Source organism: Haplochromis burtoni, unplaced genomic scaffold, assembly GCF_018398535.1.
Source record: "Haplochromis burtoni strain Fernald_Lab_line unplaced genomic scaffold, NCSU_Asbu1 Contig_374, whole genome shotgun sequence".
Taxonomy (NCBI): domain Eukaryota; kingdom Metazoa; phylum Chordata; class Actinopteri; order Cichliformes; family Cichlidae; genus Haplochromis; species Haplochromis burtoni.
In genome coordinates, this window is record NW_024582735.1 from 4,981 (window position 1) to 23,668 (window position 18,688).

An 18,688-nucleotide genomic window follows, 5' to 3' on the forward strand; every position below is an offset into this window, starting at 1 on the left:
AAGATTCACTTCACCTTTTCAATCAGAATGGTTATCAGTTCCGAATCTATATGCCATCTATAAAGTATGATGTGCGATTTATTTCGGGGGGGGGGGGTATCCCACCTGTCTATCCATGATATGCAATCCTTATGCAGACCTATGTAATTCCATCTTCTTCCTTCCCTATAGCATGATCACGAGTTGGAATTTCCATACTTTCTGTCACTATCAGTCAGTTCCCTATGTCCGCTCACTGCAACTTGGATCTCTCTTTTAGTGGCAATAAATGAGCTCACCCAGTTGTCAGTGTTGCATGCTTTCCTCACCAGGTTTCTCTGCAGTTCCTCTCCAACACCTCCTCCTTTCATAAACGTCTCCACCATCTGTTTTGCTTGCTTTAACTCATACTCTTCTATGATGGGATCCAGGGCACCGAGGTAGCCCTCACATATTTTCCGTAGAGGAGGGACAGGTACCCTGGGAAGTCCCTTCTGGTGGTTCAAGTATCTGCCACGAACAAGAATCACTTGTACAGGCTTCAGAACCCCTCCATGAATCAGTTTGTGTACTTTATTTATTTTTTTGTTTGTGTTTTATTTTTTCTTCATACGTGCTTTATCAGTACTATCTGATTCCGTGTAATTATTAATGTACAAGTTGTTTTATTGCCTTCAGGAGGACTTTTACTTTGAAAGATATAAACGGAAGTTATGAGGTAGAAACGATTTCGTATGTGAAAACACGTCGTCATGTGCGGATGCTTGTGTTTAACTATGTTTTTATATTCCTGCACACGGGATTACACAGACTGTTGCATAAAGCATATTTCTTTCTTACGATATGAACCGGAAGTTCAGGTATTACTCCAGTATTGCCAACTTACCTAGTACCGGAAGTGCTCGTGTTGTGTTTATGGTCTCTTTCCTTTGTTAATGACAGCACACGGGATTTACATTTTTTATACGCCAACACTTTAAATGACAGCTAATATCAACGAAATACAGGAAAAAGTGTGCTGTACGAAGATTTGTTTTTTGGCTGTACATCATTAACAAATACTTGTTTATCGAAATTAGTTTTGCGACGAGATATTAGTATCATTCATTTTCCCCGTGGTTCATCAACGCCACACGAGAAGAATTGTTTTTGTCATGTGACAGGAAGTATACGTGAAGTTCGACATTATTCGGAAGTGTGTTATTTACAATGTAGCGACACATAACTCTAACGCATTGAAATACGACAGTTACAGGTTGTTGGTTTTTTTTTTTGTTTTTTTGATTTTGAGAAGCTCAACAGTGTTGCCATCAGTTGCTTATTAGATTAGCGGGTTGTGAGCTCTGTAACATGCTAGATTTAGCATTTAGCATACTGGCTACCTTGCTATCACCCGTCACCACAGCCATCTCGACTTGGGTGCTCTCTTTTGACGAATAACGCTTGTCAATAAGTCCGCTTTCAGTTTCACTTTTTCCCTTATTTAGCTAGTGCCCCTTCCTTAATGCCGGAACATATTTGACTACCTTGGGTTGCTGTTGCTGTCCCGCTAAATGTTTCTAAAGTCCTGTCCTGAGTGCTCTGACATGACATGGCCACCCACTGACAGTGGCAATAGGCTGGTACTGACAAGAACTCAAGGATGGATCGATAAGGCAGCTGTCGTCTTTGGCGGTGAGTCAGTGGCACTGCTGTCCGTGAGAGTAACATTTGACCGATGTTTGTTGTAACACGCATATGATAGCTAACTGCTGACTTTCCAGTTGAGGAATTTCCAGTTAGTCCTTCTGTACTAACACTGGATAAATCAAAACATTCCCGCTAATCCCATATATATGACTATGTCGTTGCTTCATTCATAGTAGCCGTTTCTGACGACACGTGATTGGATAGCTTTAGCCTGGTGCCTGCCGTGAGTATTTCGGTGATGAAACCAGCTGCAAAACCGCTGATTTGTGAGGATACCAGTTTGCAGAGAAGGTTATCACAGCCTGGCTGCTACATTTGGCTGAAGAACAGCAAGCCTACACCCCCAAAACTGCACCGCAGTTGCTTATAAATAAATATGTGTGATTACGAAACGAATTTCGGGTCTCTTAGTGGGGCACTGCACAAGTGACACGTTAAAGGGCATTTCATGGAAAACCTGTGTTAGTAAAGTGTTCAGCCACCACATGCTGATAGAGTAGCTTCAGTCCTTGGATCTTACAGGAGGGCTAAACATAATTGCTCCAACAGACACCATACTTTAATGTTTTAATGGTGGTGTTGGAGAGCATTTTCTGACCCCTCAGGCAAAAATCTCCCATAGTACTGGTATGATGATTGTGAAGGTTATAGCACATGAATCACACAATTTTCATTCTCGTACAATTCAGTGAGTGCCCTATTGACCAAGTAGTTGAAATCCCACACGAAACCAGTCCCATTAAGACAAAATGTTTCATTTTAGAGTACAAGTGCTATCTCTGAACCACTACAGCTTGATTTCTTTAAGCTGTCATCTATCTGTATCTGACTTGTAGCAATTTACTAGAATTTTGTAGGAACATTATGCAAATGGTTAAAAGACATTTGTTTGCTATGTTTATTAGACATTTAACGGCTTCCTCGTAAGACCTGCAATCAAGAGGGTCAATCTTTCATCATCACAATTTTCTCCCACCGCGGGTGGCTCTCATCACCCCTGAGCCATCAGGATGTTGGAGGGCCTTGTTGCCTGGGTGCTGAACACATACCTAGGAAAATATGTTAGCAACCTAAATACAGATCAACTTTCCATTGCTCTTCTGAAAGGTAATTACACATGCTGAAATTGTACAGGCGAGTAACTTCACTTCTTTCATATTTGCTTGTGTTTCTTCTTGTTGTCTTTGTCCATTTTCCTCTCACCCTAGTCTGTTGTACTAGATGGCTGCCACTCCACTTTAACCAGTTTATGAATATTAGTTCTAAGTAAAATTTATTTCAGGGGGATGAAGATTGGCACACCTCTGCTATGCTGGTGGACTAATAGTGGTTTGATCTGCTGCTGTTTTAATGATCTGCAGCTCAATGTTAACTGTGTGTGGTCAAAGGGAGTGTGCTTGGAAAATCATTTAAAGACAGTGTAAAAACTGTCAAGGTCAATCTGAATTCAGACACTTTTAAAGGAGTGTGCAGCAGCCCTAGTAAACATGGTGTTTATCTGTTTGTTGTTATTCCTCAGGTGCGGTGGAGTTAGAGAACCTCCCTCTGAGGAAGGATGCCCTTCGAGAGTTTGACTTACCATTCGAAGTCAAAGCAGGTGAAACACATTCACTGATATCTGCACATAGTGTAGAGACAACTACTTTGTTTAAACAGATCTGTATCTGTATGAATACACAGAACTACTAGTCACTTATTTGCTGAGTGCAATCACCAGCAGTCAACCAAGTAGTTACCCTAGTTTGTCAGACTGGCTACAGAATATTTTCAGAGTGCCTACATGTCTTCATAAAACAATTGATTTTGGGCATCAGTGTATCAAAAGAGGCAGTGGATATAATATATCTCTGTATCAGTATTTCCTTCCACATTTATTTGGTACCAGAAGCCTTTTGTGTTGTGTTTGTAATCCAAGTAGTGTCATATAGAACTAAAGAAACGTAATCCTGATGCCATGCTCTATTGGCAATTGTTGCCATATTTTGAATTTGCCCTTTGTTAGGAAATTGTTTTTAAAAAGTTGGAAAGTCAGTTCAGATCTTTATTATGCAAATGGCAGGTTTTTCACCCTTTTCAGTGGGATTTTCAAAAGCAGTACTCGACTTTTGGAGGTCTATAGTTATCTTTTGATAGCTTTCGATGCAGGGAACTGCTCTGTATTTTTTTTCTACAGTATCAGTCATTGATACTGTTTACCATAAATTCTTACCTAACATGCTTAAGGCTGTAGTGGATATCTTTGGCTCTGCGTTAAATTATTTTTTTCCTATTTGTCTGATAGGACTTTCTCTGTTAGGTCAAACAAGTTTTTCTCTATCATTGCCTTTCTAACAGTGGGGTGTTATGCCGACCGTACCCTGCTACATACCTTCTGACCGGCCGGGAAGCCATCTAGCCCAGTCCAGCAGCAACATCTGCTGTCTGGGCCTGTGTGATACGGTTGTCACAATGAGGCAAGGATGGAATGGGTGAATTAGGCACTTCCAGTCCCAACCGATCTCTTTAACCAGGCTCACCAGAGAGGTGATTTAGCCTCTCTCCATTCTTTCAGGAGGTTGAGGTGATATATTTGTGTGGCACCCCCACTATCCAACCATACCGTTGCATAGTGAACATCCCCTACTGGCTGTATGACAACAAAGGGCCATTGTCACTTGGCGAGTAACTTTGAGCTGGATGAAGGGAGCAATGAGTGAAAATTGTCTGCGCTGACATTCCTGAGCCTGGAGCGGATTTTCGTGAGATAACCTCACCAATGTGTGAAGTTCAGCTCTCAGGTCCAGAATGTATTGAATTTCGTTCTTAGCTGGGCTTGGACTTTTCTCCCAGTTTTTTTTAATCAGATCCAACACTCTGAGCGAACAGTAACTCAAAGGGAGAAAATCCCGTGGAGGCCTGGGGAGAGTCTAACCAGGATTCTAATTGCGTTCATCCCTGTGAATGAACTTACAAAGCATGAACTTCAAGGTGTTATTCAGCTGCTCCACCAATGCCTCAGCAGATGGTAGACGCTGGTTTGAATAGACTTGATGCTTAGTAACTTGTGAAGCTCCTTTAACCCTCTGGGGACGACAGACACGCCAACAAATCCAAATCACATGACCGATTTAAGATGACATAGCATCAAAATGCAGCCCCGCTAAGTCTCTATTTTTCCAGTTTGCAGTTATTTCATGATTCAGGCTTTAAAGGGTGGCGGCAAAAAATATGACAAAGGATACCTTTTGGATTCAAAACTGCAGCAATTACTCTCTTCAGTTTCAAAGCATTACAGCATTTTGGTAAAAGAAGAGGTTGTACAACACAGTGTGAATAATTTTTGTTGCAACTATTTTTGAAAGGTGTTGCTGCAGTCAAGTGGAATAAGCACAAATGCTGTAAGGAGTCTTTGGTGGGTTGTGGTTTCTGGCTCAGCTGGGGATGGTTGGAGCAGTGGGTTCAGGGGTGGTGTCAGGGGAGGCTAACCAGCATTGCTGGTCTCCATTGTCCAATCATGGCTTTCCGTTGGACCTTCTCAAATAGGGGGAAAAGCTGTGGTGAACAAAGTGCAACAAAATAAACTTCCGCAGCACTGCAGTGCCTTATGTGTCAGGTTCTTTTTGTGTTACTGAGTGATTACTCAGTAGGGAGTTTAAAAGCCATTTCAAGCCTTGCAATGCATGATTAACAGACATGAATTTAAAAAGTACTTGTTCTGTTTCTTTTACTAGGCTTCATTGGAAAGATCACTCTCCAGATCCCTTTCTACCGGCCTCATAGTGACCCATGGGTCATCTCCATGTCCCAGCTTAACCTGATTGTTGGCCCTGCCCAGTTGCAGGAGTATGATAGGGAGAGGGACATAGACGAGGAGAGAGAACGCAAAAAACGCCTCCTCAAAGCTCTCGAGGACAAATTCAAAGTAAGTAGATCAAAAGTGTTTTGTTTTTTCCCAGAAATGGTGGAAATAAAAAATAACAATGTAACAATAAGTTTGTCTTGCCATTTAATTGTCTGGTTACTAATGAACTTTGCCACACAGTGAAAACACCGTTGTAAATTGTAGATGCATGCCACTGCATCAGTTCTCGCCTAAACAATTTAAGGTTATCTCACCTAACTATTATTTTTGATTGTGATAAAATTATTTTCTGTCTTATATCCAGACGAGCTCATGACATGGCAAGTTGTCTGTTCGTCTGTCCATCCAGAAGTCACAGGAATCGCTTTTATCTCATACAGTGATTTTATGATGTCTGGCTTTTCTACTAAGCACAGTTATCTTTAATGTATTTTTCGTGTGTCTTTGGCTCTTTCAGAATGAGTGTGAACAGACAGGAGAGTCGTACTGGTACTCTGTGACTGCCTCATTAGTCACCAGAATTGTGGAAAATATTGAGGTAAGACATGAGATACCAGTTGAGATTATATCAAAAACAAATAATAATATAAATAATTATTACAAACAGCCCAACAGATAAACAGAATTTGGTCCATCCGTTTTGCCCTCACAGTAGATCTCACCGGTGGTTTTGTCTTCAGCAATTAAAAATAAATAAATAACCTCCTCTTTTCCATGAAGCAGCTTTTAAAAGAAATCTTCCTGAAAAGTCTCTGAAAATAGAAACGTGCATGCACAATTCTCTCAGGGTCACATTTACTGCAGACTTTGAATTGCTTCATTTATGAACAACGACACAGCTGGTTTGCTTGATTAAAAAGTTAGCTTAACTCTTTGGTACTAAGGTAGTTCTCATTGTCTGACCTTGAGTTACAGACTGAACTGTGACTAAATGATGTTTTTTTATATGTCTAGCTGAAGATCCAAAATGTGCATCTACGATTTGAGGATGACTTTTCCAACCCAGAGAAGCACTTTTCCTTTGGTGTTTGCATCAAAAATATATGTGCTCAGAACCCTTCCAGGGAATTGGTAAGTGTTAGTTGATTTCAAAAAATCCAATCATTTGTTATATTCATGAGAACAGATGATACAGTAGTCTATTTGTTTTCTGTTCTTCTTGTAAGACTAGTTATTGCTACATAAAGATTTTCTGATCAAAGCAGTTCAAAAACACTGTGTGTGCATCATTGTAAACAAGTTCTTCCATTGCATACTGATTTATGTATTGACATTTTCACTTTATAGCTTAGCCCAGACCTGTAAACTTATTGCATCTCATACTATTGCTACTCTCAGTTTGGACTGGCAGCCATCATGACATTTTGCGGTTACAAACAGCAGCTGTAGCAATGAATGAGAACTAAGGAAATTGAAAAGACAAGAAGGAAATTACCTGTGTTTGTCTGAAGACAAGAACAACAAAAAAACATTACCATAAAACGTTCTTCTCATCTTCCTACAGCACCATAACCAACTCACCCCAACCAGTCATGACAGATGGCTGCCTTTGTCTGAGCCTGGTTCTGGTGGAGGTTTCTTCCTGATAAAAGGAAGTTTCTCCTTCCCACTGTCACCAAGTGCTTTTTCATAGAAGGTTATCACCCCATAGTTGGGGTTTTCTCTGTATTATTGTAGGGTCTTTAGCTTATAGTGTAAACATATATATTTGTATTAGAAAGTTTAACTGATGTGGATTAATATGTCATCTATTCTTGTTCTGATCATTCTCAGCCTCTTTCATGAAATGGGCAGTCATTACACAGGGATGTTCCTGGTGACTAGTCTGAAACTAAGAAACACTAAGATATTACTGCATTATTATATATACTCAGTTACATCTGAGAACCGTTTAATGGAAAATGTCAAAAACTAATAACAAAGGCATTTTAAACTATTAAGGACATTCTTAATAATAAATCATGTTGGTGGCAACATTACACACAGCGTAATGTTGATAATGCACGACATGAGGTTTTGCACCGTTAAGTAGCAGACGAAAAACAATTAAAATAAACCAACATGTTACTATAAAAGATATCACTTGGTATTACTAAAATGTGATCAATTAAATTGCAACTAAAAAGAGTGGAGCATTATGCCGTGCATTATGATTCATGCGGTTTGAAAATTCATGACAACCACTTCAATGAAGGTTAAAATCTAAAATAATAAATCAATAAATCATCCAACTATTTTCTTCCGCTTATCTGAAGTCGGGCCGCATGGCAGCAGGAAAGCCCAGACATCTCTCTCGCCAACTCCTCTAGCTTATCCAGGGAAACGTCGAGCTATTCGCAGGCCGGCTGATAGATGTAATCTCTCCATCTTGTCCCGGGTCTACCCCTGGACCTCCTCCCGGTAGGCCATACCTGGCCGAAGCACCTTACCCGGGAGATGACAGCCTTAGGTGTCTCATTTCGATCCAGGATGAGTAGTGGCTCTACTCTGAAACCCTGCTGAATGATTGAACTCCTAACCCACCTTTTGGAGAAAGTTAATTTCCGGGTATATCCGTGATCTCAGTCTGATAGGGTTAGCAAAAACAACAGGACTAGATTAACAGATTTACGCCATTTTTCAACAACAGTGTGCCATCTCGTGGCAGATGTCTGCCTAATATTTAGGACAATAACTTACCGGCATTGGGCATCAATTCAAATTTGAACTATTAGATTAAAAGACTATTATGTCTGTTACCGATAGAGGTGGGAATCACCATACATCCCACGATACGATATTATCACAATACTTAACGCACGATACGATATTATTGCAATTTTTTTTAAATATTTTGCGATATTCAGATTCTGTACATAAAGGTATTACAGTCTAGTCCAACTTAACTGAATGCAACCATCTGGTACAATTATAGCTATTCTGAACTATGCAATTTATGAAAACTATGCAGCCCATTCAGCAACTGAAGAATTTGAAAGTAAATTAAAACAAAATATAATTTTACATTAAATAAAAAAGTTTTAAACGTAATTAAAATAAAACATGTCTTAAATTAAAATAAGTAAACTGTCATGTTTATTGCTGCCAAAAATAAGTTAAACACATTTGGACAGTGAAGGAATGTCAGGATTCTTGCTCAGAAAAAGGATCAACATGCTCTGAAGTCAGAGCACAAAAACCTTTTTTGTAACAAAATATCGATTTCTGCTGTCCCTGTATCGATACATTATTAGCAAACAAAATATCACGATACTACACAGTATCGATTTTTTCCCCCACCCCTAGTTACCGACCAGTGACAACACTGACAATTAGTCGGCTAGTCAACTAGATGTGCAAATGCCTAATCACAAGTCATCCTCCTTAATGCTGTGTTACATTAATGCAAAATTTCCCTTGAAAGCACTAAATACTGTTAACTATTTAAGTATTAAATATTACTGATGAGCAGCAGAGTATCACAAAAAGAGATTCTGTGTGCCTATTCATTTTTTTCTGTGGAAAATTAGAAGCATTATCAAACACTTCCATTAAGAGCCATCAGTCTGTTAATCTGTCAGCTATGCCTGAGACATGCCCTAAAATGACATCAGTCAATCAGTCAGTTAATATCAGATGTGCATCACATTTACAAAAGAGGTTAGAGGGTAAACTGCTCCTTTTATTGATTAAGGACTTGGTTTGGTCTTTGGATTTGAGGTTAGTGGTGGTTTTCTTTTGCAGGTCCAGAAGCTCTTCAGACAAAAGCAGTTGGAGATCCAAGACTTCAGTGTCTACTGGGACACTGAGTGTGAAATGCTGGGAAAGCTGCCCATTAACCAGATCCAGGTCAGTCATATGGTGAACTTGGTGGCAGATCACTGGAGTATTACAGCTCAGTTCTGAAGACCACCTGGATGGCTTGTCTTTAAAATTCAGTTCACTAAAACGCTGATAGAATGAACAACAATCTTCCAAAATACATTCACTCTTTTGCTGTTTTGATTATGATGATGAAACGTGTTTGGGTTGTATCAAATAACTATAATTTCCATAGCATTACAACACATTCAAAAGACGTTTATTCTGATGACCATAGTCCTCTAGGGACCCAGATGATGCCCACAGCATCACAGGTCCACCTGATTGTTATACTGTGAGGATCAAGGGTTCATGATTTTCTTTTACTTTGCCACCCCTCTTTTTATAGTCCACCAGTTAGAAATCCTCTTGGATTCTGATCTGTGATTATACAAAGATAGATCAAAAGTAAAATCTTCTCAAAAGAGATACCCCATATGAGTAAATGGCCTGTATTTATATAGGCTAATTGTTTTTCTAACTAACAGGATGCTATGAGCCAGTGTATGCAAAGCCGTGAGCATCAGTACATCTTTGAGCCGGTGTGCGCCTCTGTGCTGCTCCGAAGAAACACCTCCAAGGAGCCTTTGAGGTCCCGACACACCCCACGAATTGAAGGCCAGGTTCAGCTGGAGTCTATGTCTTTACGCCTTTCACAGGTCTGTATGAAAACCTAATGCCCTCTTTTTTTTAAACGGTGACAACTGTTTTCGTAAAATTATATATGTGAGGGTAGGGCTGGGCCATATTATACCGTTCACGGTAATACCGGTATAATGTTAGGCAACGATAGGAAAATGAAATATCGCGATAGAATATGAGTAAAACGCGCATGCGCAGTGCCTTTGTTTTCATACGCACATGGCCGATTGTTGAGTGAAACAGATGAACCAGAATTGGTTTGTAAAAATGGTGCAACTTCAGTGATGTGGAACTGGTTTGGTGTTTGTCCGTCAGATACACGACAAAGCACATTTTTTTGCAGAACATGCAAGCGGCCGTCGTTATTGTCGTATTTGTCGGACTAAGATGCTCTTAAATCTGGGAGTAATCTGGGTCCTAAACTCCGTATGCTTCAGGTCAAACGAACACTGCAGCATCACTGAGAGTTAAAAACTGTCTAAATTCTTTCATCTTTAATAAAACGATCAGCATTGCTGCTTTACCAGGTGTAACTATGAAGTTTAACTTCCAGGCATCCATGAAAACAAAAGTTATTACATTTAACGGAGTTAGAAGTTAGCAGGAAGCTAGCGGAAGTTAGCTCGCTAGTTTCGCTAGTTACCTAAGCATGATATTGCATGTTCTGACTGAGAGATTTCTGAAAAAATTCAAACGTACAGCTCTGCTATCACTTCCAACATAAATGAAGACAGGAAACTAAACAGCAGTGACGTTTGTAGGGTTACTGAAGTTGGGCTAGCTGGTATATAATGATGTGCTACGTAGATCGCTAGCGACACAGCTATGTTAGCATAACATAAACAGGGAAGCTGGAGGACGAACACTAACACTTTTCCACTTATAAAAGTTAACGTTAAGGTTCCTGAGTTAGAGACAAATGCAATCGCATGGCAGGATGCTGTAAACGGACCAAACTTCAGTCAGGAGAACAACTGAGATAATCCATCCACAATACGAGGTTAGTCATTAATATACTGCAACAACATGGGAATAGAGCAGCTGCCAGAGAATTCAACATTAATGAATCAATGGTACAGAAGTGGAGGAAGCAAGAAGAATGAGTTTAATAAAGTTTGATTTATCTGACTGCTTTGTTTCGCTTAATGTGCGTTATAATCCCGTGCACCTTATGGTCCGAAAAATACGTACTGCACACTGCAGTTTAATTTTGCAAAGCACCTCTTTTTAACTTCAGTGGATACTATACATGGTTATGCTCAGGATATGTCAGCCCATTTCTACTGGAAATGCCTTTTGGTTAAACTTTCAGCAAGGCATTTGCATTTGCACTGTTACATTTTTATAAAGCTTTAATGTACATAAAAACCAGCTTCTTATTTAACCCCTTAGCAGTCCTATTAGTCCCCTAAACCATCCAATGTCCCGTGGGCGGTACGTCCGACTGCTAACAGTTTAAGTGAAAATAAATGGAAGGTTGTCTTTTTGCGCTAGTAATGTTGTGGAGTTGTATTTTGTCTCGCATCAATTATATCGTCAGTTATATCTTTATCGCAAATTTTCAAATATATATCGTGATAAATATTTTTGGCCATATCGCCCTGCTCTATGTGAGGGTTTCATATCCCCAAGGAATAATTTGAGGATCTCCATAATCCCACAGTCATGCTGTGGGGATGTATGATTGAAGCAGTGTCTGCCCATAACTGGGGCTGAGATAACTGATGTAGGTAAACAACTGTACAGTGGGCTCCTGGGATGGATAAGATTTGCCCTAAAAGTTCCTGAAGGCTCTGGATATTGTAGGGCTGTCCTGGCTGACACGTTTCTGCAACGTTGTCTTGAGCGGTACCTCTGGATTGGCATACTGGGTAGGTGGTTCCCCTGTTTCAGAAGAGGGACCAGAGGATGTGCTCGAACTAAGGGGATCATCTAGGGCTGCCCTTCATCACTGATTTTTCATAGTTTTTATATACAGAAAATCTAGGCATGGCCAGGTAGTGACCTCCAGCTTTTAGCGGAGTGATTTGAGGCTGAGCTTGAAGTGGTGGAAATGAGAATCAGCACCTCTTAAGTCTGAAACCATGGCTCTCAGCTGGAAAAGGATCAAGGAAAAGTTAGAACCCCAGGTGAAGGAGGTATCGGGGTCTTGTTCGCTAGTGAAGAGAGAGCAAAGCGTGAGATTGACAGATGGATTGGGGCTGTACAGATCTGTTCTGGTGAGGAAACAGCTGAGCATAAAAGAGCTGAGCTACTGGTCAATCTGCATTCCTCACCTGTGGCGCCAAGCTATGAGTAGTGACCAATGAGAACATGGATACAAGCGGCAGAAATGAGTTTCTGGGTAGCTGGGTTCTTCCTTAGAGAAGAGCCGCTGCTCCTTCACCTCGAAATGAGCCAGTTGAGGTAGTTCAGGGGGGGTCTGACTAGGATACCTACTAGACGGCTCCTAGGTGTCCTACAGGGAGGAGGCCCCAGGGCAGACCCAGGACTCACTGGAGAGAATGCATTTCTTGGCTGGCTTGGGTACGTCTCAGTGTCCCACTGGATGAGCTGGAAAAGGTGGACTAGGTGAGGGAAGTCTGGGCTTCTCTGCTCAGGCTACTTGCCCCACAATCTGACCCCTGATCACCAGTAGAAAATGGATGTATGGATTTTCCATTGAAGCATTTCTTGTATCCTTAGGAACTGAACCTAACCTAGAGCTTTCACAGACCAAGGCTAGAATTTTGGATGATGTTTGTTGTCTGTGTGTCTTGCCTCTTAGGTGCAGTACCAGCAGATCATGGCCTTCCTTAAAGAGCTGGATCGCAGGGAAAGGGAGATGTTTTACAGAAAGTGGAGACCAAAAGTACCTATTTCAGGAAAGTAAGTTCACACTTAAAGGTACAGTGTGGAAGATCTCACTGCTGGATGTCAGTAGATTGCAGACTGCAGTCAACTGAATTCCGTTTTCTTACCTCTCTTGATTGAACTCCATAACACTAGCGACTGTAACCAAAGACATTTTAGTTTTTGAGTTATAAACTATTACTTTCTCTTAAAAAATTGATATTTGCGAATAGGAAATCAGGAGGTGAAATTAGTTTTTTATGACAAAAACATGAACCTTTGTAATTGGATTACTTCATCCCTATGCTGGTCACGTTGTCCCTTTCTTTCATGTTTTGCTTCTTTGGTGAAGGACACTTTGTTCGATGATAAAACATAGATGTGATTCTTGATAGCTTGATTTGAAGGTATATCTTGAAGGTGTACACTCAAATCAAATTTGCCCCCACAGCACGCGAATGCCTACAAGTTCTTTTCTCCACCTGTGGTTTACTGTGTATCTGCCTGGCCCGTAGCTACATGCAGACACACAAACACAAACACTGATCACCAAACTTCCAGCCTCTGATCCAGCATCCACTCTGCTCCGCCTCAGTCTGCAGCTGCCTCTCCTCAGCTCTGCTGCTCAGACCTGAAACTACTTGGGTGGCTGAGCAGGTCAGCCACTAATCAGAAGGTCGGTGGTTCGATCCCAGGCTGCCTCCTGGCTGCATGCCAAATATCCTTGGGCAAGATACTAACCCCATGTTTGCCTACTGGTGGTGGTCAGAGGGCCCGGTGGCGCCAGTGTCCGGCAGCCTTGCCTCTGTCAGTGCGCCCCAGGGCAGCTGTGGCTACAATGTAGCTTGCCATCGCCAGTGTGTGAATGTGTGTGTGAATGGGTGAATGACTGAATGTAGTGTGAAGCGCTTTGGGGTCCTCGGGGACTAGAAAAGCGCTATACATTAATAAACCTTTGAATCATGCAGCTGCCGACAGTGGTGGATGTTTGCCATCCAAGCCAACCTGAGTGACATAAAAGAGCAACGACGGCGAGGCAGTTGGGACTTTGCCCTGCAGCGCGCCCGGGACTCCCTAACCTACACCAGCCTCTACTTCAGAAGACTCAAAGGAGTTCCACTGAGTCCTCAGGAAGAGGTACTTCAGTAAGAGAAAGACTAGATGAATAATAAGCATTCAGTAAAACATGTTGCTAATATGAAAAGAAAAAATCTATTACTAATAAAAACTGCCAAAAGTACACAGTGTTGAGTATTTTTGAATGATGGCTAGATCCCTTAACAGATACTCCTGTTGCCCACATCTGTACCATTTTCTATAGATAAGAAAGATATTTTTGTATACAATCCTGCTTAGCTGAACAGTGATGGCATGAAAAGTGTGTGAAATTGTTGGATTTGTTTTCAGCTAAAACACATTAACCTCATTATCTTCTTAGATTCACTCTTGTTGTCTGTCCAAGTGCATGGATAGGAAGGCAGTTAATTTGTACTGTACTGATCTTTCAAGATTATATTCTTCTGAGAACATTTCCCTGGACTTTTTCATCTAGAGTGAGCTGGAGCGGGTTGAGGAGGAGCAGACTTTTGAAGAGTTGGAGCTTCTCAGAGAAGTTGTCCATGAGTGGTTTCGAAAGCAGGAAGTAATCGCAGAGGTATTCTCAGGTTTTATTCATTTTAAACAAAAAACACATTATTGTGTCATTTCCCAGCCTTACGTAAATGCCTTTCAGATATTGTGTTGTCATTAATCACCCCCACCCTTAAACTAGTCAGCCTACAAGAAATGCAGCCATCACTCCTCAGACGGTCATTGATCGTTGTGAACGTTCCAGTCATCTTATTTCCGTGTCACCTCTGTCAGAATGCACGTGAGCCCAGCAGTGAGCCCCAGACGTGTTCATCTACAACATCTGTTCCAAAGAGCGGGAGTTCAGGAATGATCCAGTACCTACAATCGTGGTTCCCAGGCTGGGGGGGCTGGTATGGAGAGTCCCAGGATCCAGATAGGCCACAAGAACTCCTGCAAAGTCCATCCTCTTGGAATATTCTTGGTGAGCTAGGCGATCGTGGTACCTTTGACAAATGCCAGCTGCGAACAGTTTTACATCTATTTTTCATCTGTTTGTAAACTCTAGTTGTGGTAGTGCACACATGTCTTGTGAAACAATCTTCTGTTTAAAATAATGTAAACGTTTAATATTTTTCCAGCAGAAACAGAAGACTTGTTCGACCCCTTGGAGGACTCTCACACTTTGAACACTTTCACCAGGCGAGATCATCTGTTTGGCCGGTTGGAGTTCTTACTGGAGAAGGGTGGAGTCACCCTCTTCCACCAGGACAAGTGCGGAGACACGCTACATGAGAGTGGAGTCATACAGCTGGAATTCTCTGGTATATCAAAGCAGGAATTGTGTCTTTTAAATGTCTAAACTCAAGCATCTCAAGTGAAAAACCAGAGTATTTGCACGTCTAATCTGCTGTGTGTGGAAGAGTTGGATTGAGGAGGCTGTGCTTTGGTTAGATTTATTAGAGAACCATTAATACTCTCTCAATGATGGTAATTTTTCAACTTCTTCCACTCGGGCAGTTAATCAACCCTAAATGGACCCAGCAGCTCTGATAAACTGTAACATGTTTGTTCACTTGTTTTGTGGCTTCATTCACCTGCAGGATGCAGGATGGAAACATAGTTGAATACAGTCTGCATTGAATATGAAGAGAGGGGGGTACCCTGGGTGAACAAATTCAAGTCCCCCTAAAATATTTTAGTTGAGATGGATGATCTCACGTAAAACATTAATGTCCTAGCCTTACAGATAAGGACCTGTTAGAGACATAAGAAACCAGCCAGTTAAGAGTCACATGACTAATGCCATCAAAGTCTTTGTTCCAACAAGTGACTGATGTTCACAATCTAGCTGTAGTTTAATCTACCTACAGCTGTTTTTCCCATAGACTGATGGGAAAATGTAATAAACTCAAAACCTGTGCACGTCTGTTAAAATCCAAATGACTGTAACTGTTTCCACAGGGGTGAAAGTGATGGTGGAGTCTCTCCCTCGCTCAGAGTCCTCCTTATTGTCTGTAAAGCTGGGAAGTTTGTTCCTTCGAGACTTGACCACTCAGGGCACCATCTTTCCTGTCCTGGTGTCGCCCAAAACGGTAAGCAGTGATGGCAGAGCAGGGAGTTCATCACATAAAAATATTGAAAAAGTGAATTGCAGTTCCTCAAACACACAGTTAATTATATTTTGCTGTTACATGTTATAGGGGAACGTTGTTGTTGTAGCTAACCAGTCATCGAGTCAGTCCAGCACTACTTCTGGTAAGATTTTTGTTTTGTGTTAATGTTAATGACCAATTACAGTTATGAAGTAAAGTTTTATGGAAACGGAATAAAATAATTGGTTCGCTGAGCTTGTGGCCATGCTGTATGTGGGTGAGTATTAAATTGTGCACAAATGGTTGGAGGAAGTTTTTTAATTCAGTGTGTCGATATTTGTGTCCTGCCAGTGGATTAATTTAGACCATCTCATAATTTAGTCTGGAAAAATAGTTTGCTGCTTTTATTAAAAAAGCCCTTTGTAACGGTAGAACGTCTTACTTTTCATCACTAATTGAAGAAAATAAAAGCAACCCTAGGTTCCTCTTCAGCACTGTAGCCAGGTTGACAAAAGGTCAAAGCTCTGTTGTGCCAAGCATTCCTTTAACCTTAACTAGTAATGACTTCATGAACTTTGTCAGTCTTTTGCAGTCTTCTTCCTCGAAGTCCTACTATTAATTAATGTTTCAATCTTAAATATGATCAACCTATTTCGATTAATCCGCTGTGTACCAAATGCACCAAAGATCTTCAAGCTGGCAGTATTTAAACTGTTACTAAAAAACCCATCACTTGACCCTTCTCTCTTAGCTAATTACATTCCAATCTCTAACCTTCCCGAAACTCAAAGGTTTATTTGAGTTTCAGTCAGGTTTCAGTACAGAATGTGGTCTCTGGGTGTGGATTCATCGTTGTGCTTATTAGAGCATACTGTAGGTATTACAGGAACTGTGCTATAGTGGTTTGAATCATATATGTCTTCTACTTTGATAAAGTGTATAGTTAGAATTGGATCAAGTGACCCTGAACCCCCTCTTAGTTACACTGCAATAGGTCTAGGATGATGGATTGATTGATGATACTTATCCCGAGGGAAATGCTGAGGGATTCCCACAATGCATTGAGTGTTTCTTCTTCATTCACCTTTTTCACTCACTGTGTTTATACACCACTCTGCATTAATTATTATTAATCTCTGGCTCTCTTCCAGAGTGTGTCTTTGTCCTGTCATTCATTTCCCCAACTGATCATGGCAGATGGCTACCCCTCCCCGAGGCTGGTTCTGGAGGTTTCTTCCTGTTAAAAGGGAGATTTTCCTTCTCACTGTAACCAAAGCATTTGGTTGTATTAATTTAACTAATCTCTTTAAATTACAGTATTAAGCACCTCAAGGCGGCTGTTGTTTTGATTTGATTTGGTGCCATATAAAAAAAATTGAACTGAATTGAATGTCGTCTGTGAAATGGTTATGAGTAACTTCTTCTCTAAAGAGCAAAATTTTGTTTGTGGATAAATTCATAAAGCTGTTGCTATTTAAGGTTGCTAGTTAAGATTTAAAGGATTGATTGGTTCAACAGAGCTCTTATTTTTTTGTGAGCATGGCTGCCGTGCAGAGGGAAACCTAGGGTTGTTCTCCTTTACACAGTATCCAGAGTCATATGCAGTGAAGATGTAAAGCTGAGATAATCAGCCTACATGTGAGAGCAGAGTTCAGGTTGCTGTTCTGTTCTGTATTGGCTCATGGCAGTGAAGAAAATAACAGTAGAGGAATTGTATTCTTAAACTTAGTTGCAGCACTTTCAAAAAGACACCTGCTGTGATGAAACTTATCACCCACTGCTGTGTAATGGAATTGTGCTTTTATTGCATACTACCAGATTTGAGTGACTATTTCCTTTTTTAACATAACGCACTTGAGAACACTTTGTTTGTTATGTTTCTGTCAGGATGCAATGTGGAATGCGTTTCATGCCCAGTGTTTGAGATGATTTACGAGCGTAACCCTGTGAGGTGCAAGTTTGAGAGAAGACTGGAAGTAAACACTAGTCCACTGAACATAATCTACAACCCACAAGCAATAAAAGAAGTGATTGAATTCTTTTATAAGGGAAGAATTCACACCTCGGGTAAGTATATTTAAAGTGGATTTTATACCTTGCTGGTTTTCCTCTGTAGCATGTTTTGCAAGCACTGAGACCAGAAATGTGTTCTGCGTGAGTGGTCATGTGATACGCAATTACAAGCAGAGTTGACTGAATTGAGACTGTTTAAAAACAGTTTACTGTTTAAATAAATGTCTTTCAAACCCAGGTTTTGGGTATCAGTCAGAACTGGAGCTGAGAGTGGCAGAAGCTGCAAGGAGGCAGTACAACAAGCTGAAAATGCAGACCAAGGCAGAAATCCGACAAACCATCGATCAGCTGCTTGTGGGAGAGTTCATTGTAAGAAACATACTCTGAATTCAATTATATTTTTCAGTCAATTCAGTTTTATTTATATAGTGTCAAATCACAACAACAATTGCCTCATGTTGCTCATGGTGGTATGAAAAAGTTAAATCACCATTAAATCTTACTCATGTCTGATTCGTAGGAGAACAGTAAGCGCTGGACAATGAAATTGGACATCTCTGCACCCCAGGTGATTTTTCCTGATGACTTCCAGTCAGGAGACCCAATGCTTGTTGTTGTTGATTTAGGCAGGATTCTACTGACAAACTCTCAAGGTAAATTAGCCATTTCACTAATATGCCTCAGTGTC

The 18,688-nt window shown here is 40.8% G+C and overlaps 1 protein-coding gene across 3 annotated transcripts in view; it reads left to right on the plus strand.

Moving 5' to 3' along the window:
- Positions 1-1,075: 1,075 nt before the first annotated feature.
- vps13d (vacuolar protein sorting 13 homolog D) overlaps positions 1,076-18,688 on the plus strand; it is a 70,905-nt gene continuing 53,292 nt past the window's right edge. Inside the window, exons 1-18 of one of the 3 annotated variants that reach the window (XM_014340468.2) lie at positions 1,076-1,653; positions 2,574-2,775; positions 3,188-3,265; positions 5,379-5,569; positions 5,967-6,047; positions 6,464-6,580; positions 9,233-9,337; positions 9,838-10,008; positions 12,759-12,859; positions 13,792-13,960; positions 14,376-14,477; positions 14,687-14,876; positions 15,037-15,216; positions 15,857-15,987; positions 16,096-16,150; positions 17,875-18,054; positions 18,239-18,369; positions 18,521-18,653. In XM_014340468.2, the coding sequence (XP_014195954.1) occupies positions 2,679-2,775; positions 3,188-3,265; positions 5,379-5,569; positions 5,967-6,047; positions 6,464-6,580; positions 9,233-9,337; positions 9,838-10,008; positions 12,759-12,859; positions 13,792-13,960; positions 14,376-14,477; positions 14,687-14,876; positions 15,037-15,216; positions 15,857-15,987; positions 16,096-16,150; positions 17,875-18,054; positions 18,239-18,369; positions 18,521-18,653 (2,212 nt within the window). In that variant the 5' untranslated portion in view covers positions 1,076-1,653; positions 2,574-2,678. Of the gene's footprint in view, positions 1,654-2,573; positions 2,776-3,187; positions 3,266-5,378; positions 5,570-5,966; positions 6,048-6,463; positions 6,581-9,232; positions 9,338-9,837; positions 10,009-12,758; positions 12,860-13,791; positions 13,961-14,375; positions 14,478-14,686; positions 14,877-15,033; positions 15,217-15,856; positions 15,988-16,095; positions 16,151-17,874; positions 18,055-18,238; positions 18,370-18,520; positions 18,654-18,688 lie in introns of all 3 variants that reach the window. The other 2 variants (XM_014340467.2, XM_014340469.2) reach the window with 2 other exon arrangements.